The sequence below is a fragment of the Aquarana catesbeiana genome, linkage group LG01 (assembly GCF_042186555.1).
Source record: "Aquarana catesbeiana isolate 2022-GZ linkage group LG01, ASM4218655v1, whole genome shotgun sequence".
NCBI classification, from domain to species: Eukaryota; Metazoa; Chordata; class Amphibia; order Anura; family Ranidae; genus Aquarana; species Aquarana catesbeiana.
This window is the reverse complement of record NC_133324.1, coordinates 205,576,783-205,596,274: the sequence shown is the minus strand read 5'-3', so window position 1 is coordinate 205,596,274 and position 19,492 is coordinate 205,576,783. Positions and strand designations below refer to the sequence as shown.

The following is a 19,492-nucleotide window of genomic DNA, read 5'->3' as shown; positions in this document are numbered from 1 at the left end:
GGTGTAGCTTTATTTTTTTGCAAGAAGAAAAAAATATTTTTTGCTTAAATTGTTTTTTTCTTTAAATATTGGACAAAAAGTCTCCTATGTGATAATTTTTAGGTGACAGGTTCTCTTTAATGAGACATGCAGGAATTTTTTTTCTTTATATACTTTCTAATTCTTTAGCCAGAGAGAGTGGACTTAACTTGACCAATGCTACATAGACAGGAAGTTAGGAGAAATTAACCTTTTTTTAAGTACTTCAAAACAATAATGTATTTTGGCAATGCTGACAGATTTCTTGTTGACTCATGTAAAGTGAGACTTATGATAGGACCAATTTTATTTTGATGAGCTTCTCTAGCTGGAGCTAATTACACTACAAAGGCAGAATAGCTAAAAGTCTAGAAGCCTCTATTGTCCTCTCATTGCCCTAAAGCAAAAGGCCTCCATCATTTCAAGCAGGAAAACCACTTTACTTAGGGGCTGAGTCCATCAGCAGCTGATATATCAGTTGTGAGAGGGCATAAATTGGTAGAATCCCCTGCTGGATGTGCAGATTCCAGTGGTTGTATTTGCTTCAGTAGCTTGTTATCCTAGTCCCTTTCAGAAGCATACAATGAATATCGCACTTCCTCACCCTGAAGCTAGATTGCCCATTTCTTTCCAATTTGAGAGTATTAAGAATGGACAGGAGAAGGTAGACACATAACAGCATTTATTTTAATAGCTATGGCAATTGTGAACTGTACATTTTGGTAGAGATATCGTGACACATAAATCCCAAGGTAGATGGGAAGCCATCATGCACAAGTCTATCATGGACACGAAACAAAATTTTACATTTTTGTTACTGTTGTTAAAAGATCCCTATTATGATAAAGTAAAGTAACTAAAGGCAACACTTTTTCTTGTCTCTAGTTTTGGATAGAGTGGGGATGGAGTTGAACACTTATCAGTTTTTATTACAGTCTTAGGGAGATTCATCCTATTTGTCCTGTTTATCATTAGCATTGAAAGTAAAAGTTAAAGAAAATTACAAATTTTGGGTTGTCTCTAGAAAAGTAATACATGGGAAATCTTCCAATAGGAACACCAGTTCTGGTGGCCCGGGGATCTCCAAGGTATTCCCTTAATCTACAGGGATTTCCTCTTACTTCCTTATTGGATATTGGACAAGAAGTGAAGGTAAATCTCCCCAATGGGGCACAGATGGCAAAAAAATAAACCAACAGTGGTTATAACACTCCCTTACTCCATCCAAAATGAAAACAAAAAAGTTTGTCTATATTTCTACTTTAAGTTGATGCACCTTAAAATCTCTACAGACTCTGCATTTTTTTGCACCTATTTGCAGTTTGATTGCTTGTTAAACCAGACAGTTGCCTGTGTATCTGTAGCAGCTAGTCACTTTACTGGCAAAAAGTCAGACTTTACAAAGGACTGTTAAATGTGTGCATAGTGCTGAAAGCCATGGTGCCATTGCACCAAATAATTCAGCCAGTTCCTGTTGACGTGCTAGAAGTGTTTGTCAAGAACTCACAGGGTTAACAGTTCCAACAGATGCATTGCACCAGATGCCAAAAGTGTTCCCTTTCCTATAGTGATCTGATTGTTAACAGGTCCAAGTGTGCTATTATAATGAGGAAAAAGCGAAAGCTGGGATTACGTGAGAATGTTACGAAGGTAATAACTTTATTTTACAAAGTGACTTTCCCTATCTTGAATAATGTTACAGATCACTCTACAGTTATATCCTTCTCCACACTGAACCAGCCTCCTCGCTGAGAACAATGACCACAATGTATTTTCAAAGGAAGTCGTAGAAAGTGATGTGTCAATTGAAGGAAAAAGGAAACCATTCAGAGCTTTAGAAAACAGTTTTCCTGACTACATTTTTGTGGAAAGCATTTAGTACTTAAGGTCACTACAACGCCAAAAGAAAACCTCACCTTTAAAGTTAAGTCCAACATCTACTCACTGTATGCCAACATACTATTAACCCCCCTTTCTTTTGCATCCACTTGCTCTAGTTAACAGAGAAGTCCAAGCAATCATGAATCTCTGGTATCATTGCATTTCAATAAGGGTAATGGTGTGGGCCATTAGAAAATTACCTCTTTAGTGTTTTATGTTTTGGAAGGCAGATAGATTAACACATTTTGCTTAAAGTGAACCTGTGTTTTTGCCACAAAATCACCAAGCAGCAATGTCAAATGAGGTAAATCACATGCTCCTCCATTCCCAGAAATAATGGGTATTTACATGGCTCCCAGCAACTAAGCTTAAGGATGGAAAGCAAAGGAAAGGTGATTATGTGCTGCTGGGGGACTGGGCTTTAAAGCAGAGCTATTGCCTTGCCCTGCATGAGCATATGCTGGCTATTATATTGGTGCCTTATTAAATACTACACTAGTATTGTGTGTCTGGATGTCATTTCAGACAGTAGTAGCAGAGGCATAGGTGCTCATATTTGCAGCCACTACCCAACAATTAGCTATGGAGTGGTTATTTATAACAATGCTCCAGAAACCCACCTGTACAGGAAAATTACTATATCCTTGCATGTGTTCTAAAAGAACTCTCCTCCGATATGCCTCCATTCTCCTTAAAAGGTTAGTTCACCTTTACCAAAAAACTGCCTATGCACCTGTAGATAAGAAAAACAGCTTTGACCAAAGTTGAATAATGTCCTTGCTATAGGCGTAGGTCATTTACATACCTTATCAAGCCTGACTGAAAAACTTCTAGGACATAGCTACGAGACGCTAACTATTATTGTTCCCTTTCACTATCACAGAAGTGAGTTCTCAAAGACTGAGCTCAGAGCTGCTAGATCAGGGGAGAGAAATGCATGTCATGGGGTTTGAATCAGATCAAGAGCTGGTCCCTGTGATAGTGGTGATGAAAAGTAACAGCTCAGTTTATCCTAGCAACGTCATAGAAGTTTTCCAGATAGGCTTCATGAGGAACGTAAATGGCCTACACCAAAAGCAAGGGCATTAGTCAACTTTGCCCTGTTTTTATCTACAGACCTCCTATATCTGCATAGGCATTTATTTGGTAAAGGTGAACTATGCCTTTAAGCTCAAATCTCTAGAGGTACAGTGCTATGAAAAAGTATTCATGTCCCTTGAAATGTCTCATATTTTGTCATGTTACAACCAAAAACGTAAATGTATTTTATTGGAATTTTATGTGATAGACCAACACAAAGAGGTTTATTTACTAATGGCAAATCCACTTTGCACTACAAGTGCACTTGGAAGTGCAGTCGCTGTAGATCCGAGGGCAACATGCAAGGAAAATAAAATACAGCATTTTTGCTTGTACATGATTGGATGATAGAATCAGCAGAGCTTTTGCTCATGTCAGATCTTCCCCTCAGATTTACAGCGACTGCACTTTCAAGTGCACTTGTAGTGCAAAGTGGATTTGCCGTTAGTAAATCAACCCCAAAGTGACACATAATTGTGAAGTGGAAGGAAAATGATGAAGGGCTTTCAAATTTATTTACAAATAAACATCTGAAAAGTGTTGCGCGCATTTGTATTCAGCCCCCTTTACTCTGATAAAGTAAAATCTAGTGGAACCAAGTGCCTTCAGAAGTCACCTAATTAGTAAATAGAGTCCACCTGTGTGTAATCTCAGTATAAATACAGCTGTTCTGTAAAGCCCTCAGAGGTTTGTTAGAGAACCTTCACAAACAAACAGCATCATGAAGGCCAAGGAACACACCAGAGAGGTCAGGGGTAAAGTTGTGAAGAAGTTTAAAGCAGGGTTAGGTTATAAAAAAATATCCCAAGCTTTGAACATCTCACGGAGCACTGTTCAATCCATCATCCAAAAATGGAAAGAGTATGGCACAACTGTAAACTTACCAAGACATGGCTGTCCATCTAAACGGACAGGCCAGACAAGGAGAGCATTAATCAGAGAAGCAAACAAGAGGCCCACAGTACCTCTGAAAAATCTGCAGAGACCCACAGTTCAGGTGGGAGAATCTGTCCACAGGACAACTATTAGTCGTGCACTCCACAAATCTGGCCTTTATGGAAGAGTGGCAAGAAGAAAGCCATTGTTGAAAGAATGCCATAAGAAGTCCCATTTGCATTTTGTGAGAAGCCATGTGGGGGACAGAGCAAACATGTGCAAGCAGGTGCTCTGGTCAGATGAGACCAAAACTGAACTTTTCGGCCTAAAAGCAAAACGCTATGTGTTGTGGAAAACTAACCCTGCACATCACCCTGAACATACCAACCCCACTGTGAAACATGGTGGGGGCAGCATCATGTTGTGGGAATGCTTTTCTTCAGCAGGGACAGGGAAGCTGGTCAGAGTTGATGGGAAGATGGATGGAGCCAAATACATGGCAATCTTAGAACAAAGCCTGTTAGAGTCTGCAAGACTTGAGACTGGGGCGGAGGTTCACCTTCGAGCAGGACAACGACCCTAAACATATAGTCACAGCTACAATGGAATGGTTGAGATCCGGGGTAGGCAACCTCGGCCCTCCAGCTGTGGTGAAACTGGAAATCCCACCAAGCCTCTGCCTCTAAGAGTCATGCCTGTGATTGTCAGGGTCTTGCAATGTCACGTGGGACTTGTAGTTTCAAAACAGCTGGAGGGCCAAGTTTGCCTACCCCTGGTTTAGATCAAAGGATATTCATGTGTCAGTCAAAGTCCAGACCTAAATCCAATTGAGAATCTGTGGCTAGACCTGAAACTTGCTGTTCACAGATGCTCTCCATCCAATCTGACAGAGCTTGAGCTATTTTGCAAAGAAGAATGGGCAAAAATGTCACTCCCTAGATGTGCAAAGCTGGTAGAGGCATACCCAAAATGACTTGCAGCTGTAATTGCAGCGAAAGGTGGTTCTACAAAATATTGATTCAAGGGGGCTGAATACAAATGTGTGCCACACTTTTCACATATTTATTTGTAAAAATTGTTGAAAACCATTTATCATTTTCCTTCCACTTCACAATTATGTGCCACTTCGTGTTGGTCTAGCATATAAAATCCCAATAAAATACATTTACGTTTTAGTTGTAACATGACAAAATGTGGAAAATGTCAAGGGGTATGAATACTTTTTCAAGGCACTGTAAATGGAACCTTGTTGTTACACTTGCTGTGAAATCTCCCTGATGCAATAAGTGAGCCTTCCCTTTTATATTTGAACTCACTGTATGGCATTCCTATATGTAAGAACACCACAGCCCATATCACATCACAACACTGCTTGACTTGCTTTTGGCTCCAAGGGCAAATTTTTTACTAAGTAGACCTTTGCTAAATAATTAATAAATGTATAGCTGCCTATTGCCGTTTAATTCTCTTGAAGTGTTCTGGCAAAATTAATCTTTCTTTCGGCAAGGAATGAATCACAGATCAAAGCCGCAGATTTAGTAATTGCCAATTTGCCCTTTAATCCTTTATGCAGTAAGTTAGTTTAGCCTTGTCACACAGAGGCCATCATGAGTAGGAGGCAGTCAACTTGGTGGAATCATGGAAACTTCCCCCAGATCCTTTCTTTAATACTTTCCCATCATTAACCAGGAAATTAATCAGAATCTTTAATGATGCTACTTCTTCACATGAGGATGTTAAAAAATATGTAATTATATTGTATGATACTGTTCCTGGACATAAGTAGAAATAATCAAAAACGTTATCACCTACAGGATGAGTTAAAATTATATCCAGCTGTAGCACAGGACATTACAGAATCATTTTACGTTATCTTTAAAATCTCTTTTAGATCAAGTTTTCTGTCTGGGCTTATTTCAGTCCATATGAGGTTATCTAGAGCTGCCTATTGGCTGTGTTTTAGGAAAGCACCAATAAAATAATTAAATAATGCTGGAACAGGTAAATTGACTAGTGTGTTTAAATCGGATTTCTGGTGATGTGTGGAAGACACATCTTGCAGAATGTGAGCACTTTGTACTAAACCCAGGCACTGGGGTGACTTATAGGTCAGGATTTCTTGTGTAAGCATTAGCCACGAGTGTCACTTGTGGGACAGGAACCAGGGAAGGAAAGAATGCAACTGTTCTGAGAATTTTTTATTCATTCACAATGTAAGATCCTCACTTTGATAATTTTAAATGAGGTCACATTGAAAAATGTACATTTCCATTTCTAAGGGACCATATATGGGCAGATCCATCACCAACAATAATGCAAGATAACAGGTTTACCATCATCACTCTACAACCCCAACCTGTCAAATCTTTTTATTTTCTTGGCTACTGTAACCAATATTTTACTGTGGTGCACATTTAGAGAAGTCTCTGCAGGTGTCAGTGAGGACAAGGGCCATATTTAGACATCATACACCAGAAAAAGTGCTGCCCCTCATGTCATTTGGTTCACTTGCTATAGACTGCTGCTACAATGAGATAATACAGGCAGCACAGTACCAATTTCTGACTGTATAATACAAGTACTACAATCAATCTACTGAGGGTTATATAGTGTCAGAACCCTGATGAAGAGAAAGTGCCTACATCCCTTAAAACATGTTTATTCAATTCTCACAAAATTGAATTAAAATTCTTTCTGGACTCGGCTACTGGCTATGGGGTAGCCTGTATTCCCTAGCTTGAACCGAGCATCTCTGAGTGTATTGACCATATACGTGTGAGTACTTAATATGGTGTTCATAGATAGGAATTATAACTAAGTTATGTAAGTATTTGTGACCTGTTTTACAACACATGTAGGATCTCCTGAAGAGGCCATTTTTTGGTGAAACATGTAGAGATAAAGATTGGCATTTGGATTCTCCATACCATCTGGCCCAGTACAGTTTTAGAAACTTGTTACTTATTTTTCATAAACATATGTTGCATATATACTTTTGGGCTAGATTTGCATGAGTCAAGTGCATTGCTATGCCATTGGAAATATAGTTGACATTTACTACAAGTGCTTGAAGTTTTTATACCGAATTTAAAGATTTTTGGATTGTGAATAAACCTTGCATTTTTATATAAATTCTAGTACTCACCTCCTTTATTTTGAAATTATATGTGGCAACCTATAAAGTCCATTCATTTTTTCCTGTTTGGTTTTGGAAATATTGGTACCTGCCAGTGCTCTAGGTACCTTTGGAGGAATCCCCAAGGGTTAAACAAAAGCCTTGTTGAGCAAGACTGGCCTAATGACTCATGAATAGCAAATAATGAAAATTCTCAATTCTTGTTTTCTGCCAGCTGAATATTTGAATCGATAGTTGGTAAAAAGTGATCCATTAAAGTGGTTGTTAAGCCACTATCTCATCTTTATACCATCCCCTCTGTCAAATAAAAAGCTGTATCCTAGTGCCTGTGCTTTATATAAAAAAAAGCTGATTTTTACCTGTTTTAACAGAGTCTCCCAGTGATTACATGACTTCAGCCTCTCTGTTCTCCCCGTCTCATCAGCAGGTGGGGGCCGAGATTCCCCTGCTGACGTCAGCTGGGGAGGCAGGGAAGAGAGGAGCAGAGAGCCTGGAGTCATCTGAAGTCACGTGATCGCTGGGAGATGCTGTTAAAACAGGTAGAAATCTGTTTTTTTTTTTTTAAATAAAGCACAGGCACTAAGATACAGCTTTTTATCTGACAGAGGGGATGATAACAAGGACAGATAGTTTTGTAGCCATGGGGAGAGGAGCAGAGCAGCACTAGTGAGAGCTGACAGGCAGGTAGGGGAGGGGGGGGCGGAGGACAGAGGAGAGACAGGGAGAGCTGTACGAAGCAGCGTATGACAGAGGCACGTACACTGACCATGGTGTCAGGACTCAGCAGCTCTGATATATCGTAGTCAGAATACAAAGGGGGGTGTAGAAACTGGCAGGATCAGCCAGGTATTTCAGGTGATAGAGAGGGCCAAATGATGCAGCACAAGCACTGTGCTGTATAACATGCTTTAAGGGAACAGGATCTTTCTTTTTATTTTTTTGGGGTTAACAAAAGCTACCCCAATGTACAGGCATCACAAACACTTGGTGACTTCACATCATTTGGCAGGATCCAATAAGCGTTTTTCTTTTAGCACTGAAAGGTGTTATGTGGCAACAAGACAATGATATCATACGTTTATTACTTCAAAACAGCACTGTAAGGCTGGTCATATATTATACAATTTTCTTGTACAATTTTCCTTTAGATTTACCAAAACATATATAATACAAGATTAAACCTAAACACTTTCAATTTGTATGCAGTCAGGCAGGCCCTTGCACTAAATAGTTGAAGGTAAATCTAAAGGTAATTGAACAAGAAAACTGTAAAGCCATATTTAGTCTCTTGAATAAATAGCAATCAGAAAGAGAAGTGCAGGTACGCCAGAGGGAGCGATACTCCTCCTGACACAGTTTTGGCACTAACAGGGGTTTATGTAACAAGACGACAATAATCCCCAAAACAATGAAAATTATATTGCTCAAATGTCCCCTCCAAACCTTTGCTAGTTGGATCAGCGTGTGAAAAAACTAGTGCAAGACAGACAGAATTGGCTTGTCAGGCTCCAGTAGACTTCAACACAATGGTGACTGTCTGCACAGACACTGACTCCCAGTTGCATAAATATAATGAGATGGGTAAAAGATGGCTTCAGCTCCTGTTCTCCCCCTGTAGAGAACTTCTCAGATGGGTTTTGCTCTTTTCGGGGCTTAATCATAGAGGCTCAATACATCTGAGGAGTTCTCTACAGGGGGAGAACAGGAGATGAAGCCATCTTTTACCCATCTCATTACATTTGATGGGTTACATTGAGAGATCTGAAGCACATGCAATGAACAAAAACAGAAGAAAATCATTTAAACTGTGAATCCAAATTCTAGTGTAAGAATTTAAAAACAGTGAAGTACAATACAGGTAATGTATTTAGAATGGATACATCAAACTGCAGTATCATTATTCAAGAAGATAAAGAGCTATGACCACAAACAGTACTCTGCAGAAATCCATTTTTAATTCAGCTTGGGCCATTAAAGGGAAACTGTAAGGGCTCATTTACACTTGCTTCGGCTTCAACACACATTAACGGCTAGTTTACACTTGCTTCAAAACAAGGCTTCGTGCAGGCTTCGTAAAAGCTCTCTGAACGCCAGTCAAAGCTCCTGTCACTAAATAAAATGGTTAGCTTACAGTCCTGTTTACACCTTGCTTTTGCTTTGCTTCGGCTTCACTTCAAAAAGGCTACCCCATGTAGCTTTAGTGGTGCTTCAAAGCGTCTTCAAAGCCTCCATAGAAGTTTATGGCAAAGCTCGCTTGAAACCCCACCGAAGCCCCACCAAAGGCTCATCAAAGCCCAACTGAAGCCTCATCGAAGCACCAAGCAAAAGCACGGTGTAAACAAGACTGTAAGCTAACCATTTTATTTAGTGACAGGAGCTTTGACTGGCATTCAGAGAGCTTTAACAAAGCCTGCCCGAAGCCATGTTTTAAAGCAAGTGTAAACTAGCCCTTATTGTCAATTTTATTTTAGTATTTTGTTTTATACAATTTGTTTTTACTATGCGTATACAATCTTTGTTTTACAGGTAAGCTTTAAAAATCTGACAGCTGATTCACAGAGTACTCTAGGTTAGCTAAATAGATAAAGCAGAAGTAGCTGCTTTCTATGCACAGTTGTCTATCATTGAACCTGATCTGATTAGGGATCCATCATTGCTCTCACTCACCCAGTTCTGTACATACATTTCACCTGTTTCCAGGGGTCTACTGACCCCTGGAAACAACAACATTTTCAACATGTAATAGAGGAAGAGAGCAACGAAAGGGGTGCCACCTGCTGGCTGAAAAAAAGGCCACATATTATTCACATGTATTCAGAAGGAAAGTAAATACGTACATTACACTACATTATTTTAGAAGATTTTTTCTCCTAATCACTGCACTTAGAATTGTGCAGTCTGCAGGTGTCATTTTTCTGCACATGAAAAAAAAAAAAAAACTTACTGATTACAAAGAGCAATCAGGCCTATTGATTTTGAGAAGCCCATTTTATTTACTTACAGATATGTCATCACTGAAGTCGATCTCATCTAAATCAAGGTATTCTGGAGCTTCCATCATTCGTCAATGCTCATTTTCAGCTACAGACAGCAGTTACCTAAACATAGTTACATAGTTAGTTAGATGACACAAGTCCATCAAGTTCAACCATAAAACAAATAAAATAAACCTGGTAATAGGAAAAGACATTCATGAAACTCCACACTCTGTACTTAAAACTGAATACCAAGCAATAAGAGCGGCACGAATTTACCGCTTACTGAGTGTTAACAGTGGCATGAAAGGGAGAAGAAGGATCAATGTTTGCGTACAAGCCAAATCGTTTCTTTTAAATGGTTGTTAAAAACAAATTATGGTGTTACTTAATTGAGCATAACAGAGCTCAGATGTTGTTAGCCTAGATGAAAGACTTGCTAGGATGCTATTCGGTTTCAGAATATTTTAAGAATCTCTACATCCAATTTCCACTCAGAGTCTAAAGACTAGTAACATCATTTAATTGTCTGCCAGAAGGTGAAGGACAGGAGAAATCTATACATGCTTCATAGGATTTTAATATTATGCCTCGCAATTTAAAATCTCTATCATATATTGTAAATGACATGGACTATATTGTTAACAATTTAAGTTCGTTGTAGTTTTTATACTGGTGTAATTCCATGATTGAAAAACTATGAAGAGAAAACCAGTGAGTATGGCAGCCTTGATACGGTAATAGAACAAAGAATCGGGCAACCTTTAGGACTGATCACTGTATGTACTGTATATTTATACAATACATATGCTCATATAGAGTACAGTAAGAGAAAAATCACACAAAGTACATTTTTAAATTGCTGCACCTTTATCAAGAATGGTCGGTAATTTCTGAAAGAAAAAAAGTGAAAGCAGATATAAAAACCAATTAGTAATCCATAGTCAGTCTGTGTTTTGCCTATGCTGGGCAAATAAACAGGTTCACTTTAAAGGGAGACCCAGCAACATCTTAATATTATCTTCTTAAAGTAGCTGTAAAGGCTGAAGTTTTTTCTTACTTTGATGCATTCTATGCATCAAAGTAAAAAACCTTTTGTGTGCGTCTCTCCCCATAGCCTCTCTCTTATACTCACCTGAGCCCACTCTCGATCCAGTGATGTGCTGTCCCGGGTCTCTCTCTCCTCATTGGCTGAGACATAGCCATGAGAGCCATTGGCTCCCACTGTTGTCAATCACAGCCAGTGAACCAATGAAGAGAGAGTGGTCTCGGGGCCGAGCCTTGGTTCTATGTGTCTTATGGACACATAGAGCAGGACTCAGAAGTGAGCATGCACCAGTGCCCCCATTGCAATCGGCTTGCTATTGGGGGGGCACTGGTCAAGGGGGGAGTAGCCAGGAACGCCGGCAGGGGACCTGAGAAGAGGAGGATTGGGGGTTGCTCTGTGCAAAACTATTGCACCAAGCAGGTAAGTATGACATGTTTGTTATTTAAAAAAAAAAGAAAATACCTTTAGAATCATCTTATTCTTACTTTTCTATTCTTTCCATCTTACTCTTACCATTAACTTCCCTTTGTTGCAGAGAGTGAGGAGAAGAAGCCCTGTGTAAACTCTTTCTAGTCTGAGTTTACAAAGGGTTATGGACTTTCTTACCACCCACATGTAAGGGCCCTTTCACACTGGGGCGGTTTGCAGGCACTATTGCGCTAATAATAGCGCCTGCAAACCGACCTGAAAGTGCCGCTGCTTTGTATCCAGTGTGAAAGCCCTCGAGGTTTTCACACTGGAGTGGTGCGCTAGCAGGACGGAAAAAAAAGTCCTGCTAGCAGCATCTTCGGAGCGGTGAAGGAGCGGAGTGTATACCGCTCCCTCACCGCTCCTGCCCATTGAAATCAATGGGACAGCGCGGCTATACCGCCGGCAAAGCGCCTCTGCAGAGGCGCTTTGCGGTGGTTTTTAACCCTTTCTCGGCTGCTAGCAGGGGGTAAAACCGCCCCGCTAGCGGCCGAATACCGACAGTAAATCGCCACTTACAATAGCGGCGCTTTACCGCCAACGCCGCTCCTAGTGTGAAAGGGCACTTATGGTGCTGGTGCCGGAGCAGTCCATTGCTCACACTAACAATGTCATGTGAGAGAAAGTTGAGTGAGTCACATGCACCACCTGTATACCCACAAGTTCTGGTATTTCCCTACATTCTCAGCATTTATGAAGCGGCAGAGGGGAGAAGGGAAGGCAAAATAGTAAATGTTTGCATGGACAAGGCACAGTTTTCTTTAAAAATACTAAGCTGTATAGTAAATAGTACCCCAGTCTGTCTCTGTGTTCTCCTGCCCTACAACATTAAGACTGGGAGATGGAGGGGCAGCACTGTAAGCAAGTTAGACTTTACTCCAACGAACAGTGCTTTAATTCTAACAAATGGAGATTGCTGACTGGAGGAGACAGTACAGAGATGATCATCAGTGAGATCTGCCCCCTCCAGCAATGTACATAAGAACAGCTGCTCTCTTGGCTCTCTGCCTCCTCATTGGCTGAGAGACAGCAGCAGGAGCTATGGGTTCCCACTGCTGTCAATCATAGCCAGGGAGGAGGGAGCAGGGGCAGAGCAGAGCCCCATTCTATATGTGTCTTATGGACACACAGAGCGGGGCTGGGGAGCAAGCAGGCACAAGTGCCCCCATAGCTAGCGGCTTGCTATAGGGGCACTCAGAGAAGAGTAGGAGCCAGGAACACCAGCGGGGGGACCTGAGAAGAGGAGGATCGGGGCTGCTCTTTGCAAAACCATTGCACAGAGGAGGTAAGTATAACAAGTAAAAAAGAAAAATTACATTTAATATCACTTTAAGCCACTCCCATTGTTTCAAGTGACTTGGGCACTCCTACAGTTCCTCTCCTGAGTGTGCCCAGGGTCTTTCAGAATCCTAGTCTTTCAGGTTCTGCAAACTGCCTTAACAGAATTACACATTTTTTGGCAGGCACAATGCAGATTAGTTACATGAGTTTATTTAAAGTGTTCATTTAGCCGTTTGCCTCACTTTACAGTTCATTGAATAAGGCACGTCACAGAAAAACTGAACATTTTCTCCTTATGTATTTTGAACTGATTCACAGGGGTAAAATCTGGGTATGTATGAAAAATGGCAGTATTAATGCACTTCAGTAAAAGTAAAGGAAAACAGTAAAATATCCCAGTAGTTACACTTTGTGTTACTTTACACCACTGATCATTATACCAGCCATAAAAATGAATAAGAAGCATAGGACTCCTGAATCACTCATACACCTTCCTTGGGAAATAATGAACTGTACCAGATCTGACTTTGCATTACAACATTTACAGAACTGTGTTGATTAAGAAAAAAGCTAAAAAGAGAGGCCTTAAAATTGAGCATACAAATCCCAAATTTCCCTTTTGGAAAAAGGAGCCCATGGTGCTCATAGTAGGGATCAGTCCACCTAGGCTTCAAAAAGAGAGTCTTTTCTGAAGTCTGCCAAGCACCCCTCAAAGGAAATTACTGATAGGTGAAGTAGGGCCAAGCCTCTTTTGGCCATACTTCCATACTTCCCCTGGGGGTCACAGGATTGCACTTGGTCCCGCACTCCTGTGACCCAGATTCAGTAGACAGCGGGTTAAAGGCCACTGTCGGCTGAAGCCCACTGTCGGCTGACATCACAGAGCTGGTCCAGGCTCTGCAAGAATCCTGACAGCGTGCCACTGAGAGCCAGCCGCTCCCATCACCACATTCATTAAGCTCCAAGAAATTTCCCTTGCAAAGCACAACTTCAATTGCAAGTGAACAGCATATTCGCCTTTAGTGAATCAACCCCCATGACTTCTATACTTTCTGGGTCATCAACGTTGAACTTCACAAGTTATATTATATATCCAAGGCAGTGACTCAGGATGTATTGAACCCAGAGACAGCCATTAAGCAAGCATGATCTGTTATGCCAAAGGCTGCACTGCTCATCCTCCTTATAGTATACCATAATTTGTTGACATCTTTTTATTTGCAGACATTTTGCAAACCCTTCACCTCTCCTGCTTGACTCTGTGGTTGCCTACAGCAACCTGGCTGTGACCTCTTGGGTGGGCCCTTGCGGTAGTACATATTTGGCATAGACATCTGTACCCCTTCTGCAAACCGGGAAATGTGTTGCTCCAGCTCCATTTAAAGGCATTCATTTTTCAAACCATATGTAAATGTAAGTGTAATTAGCCTCTTGTACTGTTTGCAGCATAATTGTATTATGATGTTTATATACACTGAATACATCAATCTGTACATTATAGATAGTCTTTTCCCAGTATATGTTAATTGTCATTTATTACTTTATAGATTTCTCTGTACCCCAAATCCCCAGAAGAAAGAATATCTCCAAAACATGTTGGATTTTATTGCGAGATCCTCCTAGCCAGTCCACTTCTTGTAGGCATCTATTGTGGGTTGCATCTTCCAGTCTAGGGTACTCTCTAAATGAAATCTTTGTATTTTGTATTTGTGTATGTACATGTTTTATAGACCTCTGTTTGTTTTTATCATTGAATATAAATAAAATTGGTGCTAGCTTTTTAAACTCTATTACCTTGTTCTTCAACTGCCACAAAGTCCCTGGGGGGTATGTCTGTTGCATGCACATGCAATATTTGTATCTTTCCAGTAAATGGGATGTTGGCAGTTCTTAAGACACTTCACTTGGCTTTTTCTCTCCTTTTCTCAATTAACTACCTAGAGCGCTCAACTGCGACCTGGTAGTTCATCGAGAACACAAGCCGACAGCTGCAAAGGCTGTCAGTACTTGTAATTTCTCCTTTATAGAACTCTGAATGAATGACGTGACAGGGTGGGTAGAGCCCGCATGGCCGTGTCTTTTTCAAACTGACAGCAGGCGCAAGGAGAAGATCCCCGGCCTACAGTCACAGCAGGGACTTGGGGTGGGGGTAGGGGTGCGGGGGCAGCTGCAGCAGTAATATGTTACATGCTACACTCTGAATATGGGTGTAACATGTAACATGTTATGAAAGGTGAACTTATCCTTTAAGCCATAGCTCCCAACTGTCCCTGATTTCAAGGGACTGTCCCTGAATTGGAACAATGTTCCTCTGTCCCTCTTTGCTGCTCATTTGTCCCTCATTTTGGTCTGATCTATATAGTTGTATATAAAATGCACTACTTATCTATTAGAAAGTGTTTCCCAGTGCTAAACCTTTTATCCAATTTCAAAATTGTTGCATTTGTAAATTTCAAAAGCTGGTTTAAAGAAATAGAAGTGGTAAAAAAAAAAAGGCACTTGTGGGTTTAACTAATGCTTAAAAAAAAAAATGTTTTGAGGGGGCGTGGCAGGCGATATGTCCTATGCCTACATACTTTTGCTAATAGGTGTCCCTCGTTCCCATCTCACAAAGTTGGGAGGTATGTTTAAGCCAGCCTTTTTCAACCAGGGTGCCCAGGCACCCTGGGGTATCTTGAGGTATCTTCAGGGGTGCCTTGGCAAAAGCCCTAAAAATTTATCAAAAATTGTACACAAGCCAGCAGGTGGATCAAGCCTGCCTTTTAGTTACACAAAGCTATGAGTTTTCATTGTGCACCATGCTGGGGTGACATTAGCTGACTGATGGAGAGAAATTGAGGAAGAGGAGAAATATTGGAATACTAATCATTACCAGTTTGCAAAAGTGTATTTGCTTTGGAAGAATAAATCACCTCTAACGTTGGGTATCCTACGTGTGGATTTTGCTGCATTGTGTAAAGCTATTAGAATAGTTTTTAACATTATAGAATGGGGTGCCTCAAGATTGTCCATAATTGTAAAGGGTGCTTGGAGATTGTCTATAATTTTAAAGGGTGCCTTGACTGGAAAAAGGTTGAGAAATACTGCTTTAAGCTGTCATTGGTCATAACGTTATGGCTGATCGGCACTCACAGTAGCACAGAGAAAAGAACATCTATTACAGCCCATACAAACCAAGGAATATGAAATACTACTTTTCCCTCTTTCTGCCCCTGTGCTTCACGCTTCAGCACCAACACAAGAAGCTATTGCCCCATATACAGTGGGGACGGAAAGTATTCAGACCCCCTTAGATTTTTCACTCTTTGTTATATTTCAGCCATTTGCTAAAATCATTTAAGTTCATTTTTTTCCTCATTAATGTACACACAGCACCCCATATTGACAGAAAAACACAGAATTGTTGACATTTTTGCAGATTTTTAAAAAAAGAAAAGCTGAAATATCACATGGTCCTAAGTATTCAGACCCTTTGCTCAGCATTTAGTAGAAGCACCCTTTTGATCTAATACAGCCATGAGTCTTTTTGGGAAAGATGCAACAAGTTTTTCACACCTGGATTTGGGGATCCTCTGCCATTCCTCCTTGCAGATCCTCTCCAGTTCTGTCAGGTTGGATGGTAAACGTTGGTGGACAGCCATTTTTAGGTCTCTCCAGAGATGCTCATTCAGGTTTAAGTCAGGGCTCTGGCTGGCCCATTCAAGAACAGTCACGGAGTTGTTGTGAAGCCACTCCTTTCGTTATTTTAGCTGTGTGCTTAGGGTCATTGTCTTGTTGGAAGGTAAACCTTCGGCCCAGTCTGAGGTCCTGAGCACTCTGGAGAAGGTTTTCATCCAGGATATCCCTGTACTTGGCCGCATTCATCTTTCTCTCGATTGCAACCAACCAGTCGTCCTGTCCCTGCAGCTGAAAAACACCCCCACAGCATGATGCTGCCACCACCACGCTTCACTGTTGGGACTGTATTGGACAGGTGATGAGCAGTGCCTGGTTTTCTCCACAGATACCACTTAGAATTAAGGCCAAAAAGTTCTATCTTGGTCTCATCAGACCAGAGAATCTTATTTCTCATCATCTTGGAGTCCTTCAGGTGTTTTTTTAGCAAACTCCATGCAGGCTTTCATGTTTATTGCACTGAGGAGAGGCTTGTGTCGGGCCACTCTGCCATAAAGCCCCGACTGGTGGAGGGCTGCAGTGATGTTGACTTTCTACAACTTTCTCCCATCTCCCGACTGCATCTCTGGAGCTCAGCCACAGTGATCTTTGAGCTCGGGGGAGAAGAGTCTTGGTGAGAGAGGTAAAGAAGAACCCAGTTTGGCCGGACAGCCAGCTCTAGGAAGGGTTCTGGTCATCCCATTTAAGGATTATGGAGGCCACTGTGGTCTTAGGAACCTTAAGTGCAGCAGAAATTTTTTTGTAACCTTGGCCAGATCTGTGCTTTGCCACAATTCTGCCTCTGAGCTCTTCAGGCAGTTCCTTTGACCTCATGATTCTCATTTGCTCTGACATGCACTGTGAGCTGTAAGGTCTTATATAGACAGGTGTGTGGCTTTCCTAATCAAGTCCAATCAGTATAATCAAACACAGCTGGACTCAAATGAAGGTGTAGAATTATCTCAAGGATGATCAGAAGAAATGGACAGCACCTGAGTTAAATATATGAGTGTCACAGCAAAGGGTCTGAATCCTTAGGACCATGTGATATTTCAGTTTTTCTTTTTTAACAAATCTGTAAAAATGTAAACAATTCTGTGTTTTTCTGTCAATAAGGGGTGCTGTGTGTACATTAATGAGGAAAAAAAATGAACTTAAATGATTTTAGCAAATGGCTGCAATATAACAAAGAGTGAAAAAATTAAGGGGGTCTGAATACTTTCCGTCCCCACTGTAGGTGTTCATTGCTTCCATGTGGCAGATGCATATACCAATCACATTCAAGTTGTAGTCCGGTGATCCAATCAATAACAGGTGAGTGCTTTGCTGTGCAACATTAGTGCTGCTGTGGTGGGCAGACAGTGGAGCTGATCAAAGTGCTCTCTCTCTGGCATAGACAGAAAGTCCTGGCCTAGCAGGAAAGAGGCCAGGGCCCAGGCATGGGATGCAGCCCGGTGGTAGAGAACACACACACAGTAAGTACTTAGAGGAATGATTCATATACATCTCATAAAAGGAAAAATGACTAACAAATTAATTCTATTGCTTGATTTTGTAACATGGGCTGAAAAATGAAAGCTAACCTCTTCAAGTTAGGTAACCCTGTTACACTTGTACCTTTTGTAATTACAAATTAGATTAAGTTGATATAATCCTTACAATTACTTTTTTCCCTTGTTAAGGTCCCTACAGAACTGCTTTTTCTTGGCTCCTAATATTACGTTGGTTGATGGAAGTCTGAACCAGGTTTAAGTGTAGTCAACCTTTCTGTGTACACATGTGTTCCAAGCAAGAAAGAAAAATTCTTGTCAAAACAACAGTTGTAATGAGCCAAATAACAAGGAAGCAATAACTCATATCAAGCTCGCCAATGTGTCACAAGCAATCGTTAAAAACAGTTCATTTACACAAACGTGCAGATGGAGCGATTGACAAAAAGATCAGTTTGCATTTCCAGCGTAGCACTGAAATGTTCTCAGCGGACGATAGTAACGGATATATCAGGTTAGGTAAGAGGTGAAAATACAAACTGCATACTGTACATACCCTTTCTTCTTCATTGTAGTGAAATTGGAATAAGCCGCCGCAGCTGGGCATATGTCCTATGGAATGTCAGTGAGAGCCTGGACACGTGGTTCCTGAGGAGCTGTGCTCTGATTTTGACAGCTAGGAGCTACGTGTAGTGGAAGAAGGCCTCATGAATTAAGGATAGGATGTTAGGCAATTCCTAGTTCAGCATTAGGAAAATGTTATATATCACTTCAGGAGGTAGCCTTGTGGACAGCAGCTGATGTGTGACAGATAAGATTTTTTTCAGAAATTGGGCCCAAAATGGGAGTCGAAAAAAAAAAAAAAAAACAGCTCAGTAACCAGCACTGCGACATTACAGCACTGTAGCCTTGAGTTCACTTACACATTTGTATGACTTTAATCTAAACATTGCTTTGTAAGTTTTGACTACTACATGCAAGTGTAAGCAAATCCTCACAAAATACCCCCCCAACTGTCTTGGATTCCACAGGACTACATGGGAATTTCAAGAAAAGGCTGTGTCTTGGAGCTAAGTGCTGGAGCACTTGTTCCAATGCCCACCTCCAGATCTACTGTATCCGACTCTGTGTGACTCAATGGCCTCCTGCCCGACCGGGTCTGCACAGTTCTGGGACCAAGAGGAGGAGACAGCAGCACAGGACATAAAGGTAAGTGTGTTGTCCACTGACAGCAATGTTCACATCCCCCACTGGGCATTATTGTCCCTCCAACTCCCCGCTGGACACTCTGGGGTTGGATTAATAAACACAAATAGACTGTGCACTTTGCAGCTCCACTCTTTAAGGACATTTGCTCCAGAGCTTAGTAAATGAGGTGACACTTCACTTTGCAAAGAATACCCGATCACATGCAAGAACAACGCATTTTTGATTGCAAATGATTGGATAATGGAAGTCAGTTGAGCTTTGCCTCATTTACTGAGCTCTAGAGCAACTGCACTTGAAAAGTGCACACTCTATTTGCCTTTAGTAAATCAACCCCTATTTCTACTCCTCGTCTCCATCTGGCCATTATTAGTCCATC

General features: G+C 41.0%; 1 protein-coding gene across 6 annotated transcripts in view; it reads right to left on the bottom strand.

Annotated features, from left to right (window-relative positions):
* SNCAIP (synuclein alpha interacting protein) overlaps nt 1-19,492 on the bottom strand; it is a 364,007-nt gene that overhangs the window by 187,080 nt on the left and 157,435 nt on the right. For all 6 annotated transcript variants that reach the window (XM_073624689.1, XM_073624685.1, XM_073624687.1 and 3 more), the window contains one exon: nt 9,993-10,089. In XM_073624689.1, the coding sequence (XP_073480790.1) occupies nt 9,993-10,052 (60 nt within the window). In that variant the 5' untranslated portion in view covers nt 10,053-10,089. The remainder of the gene's footprint in view (nt 1-9,992; nt 10,090-19,492) is intronic.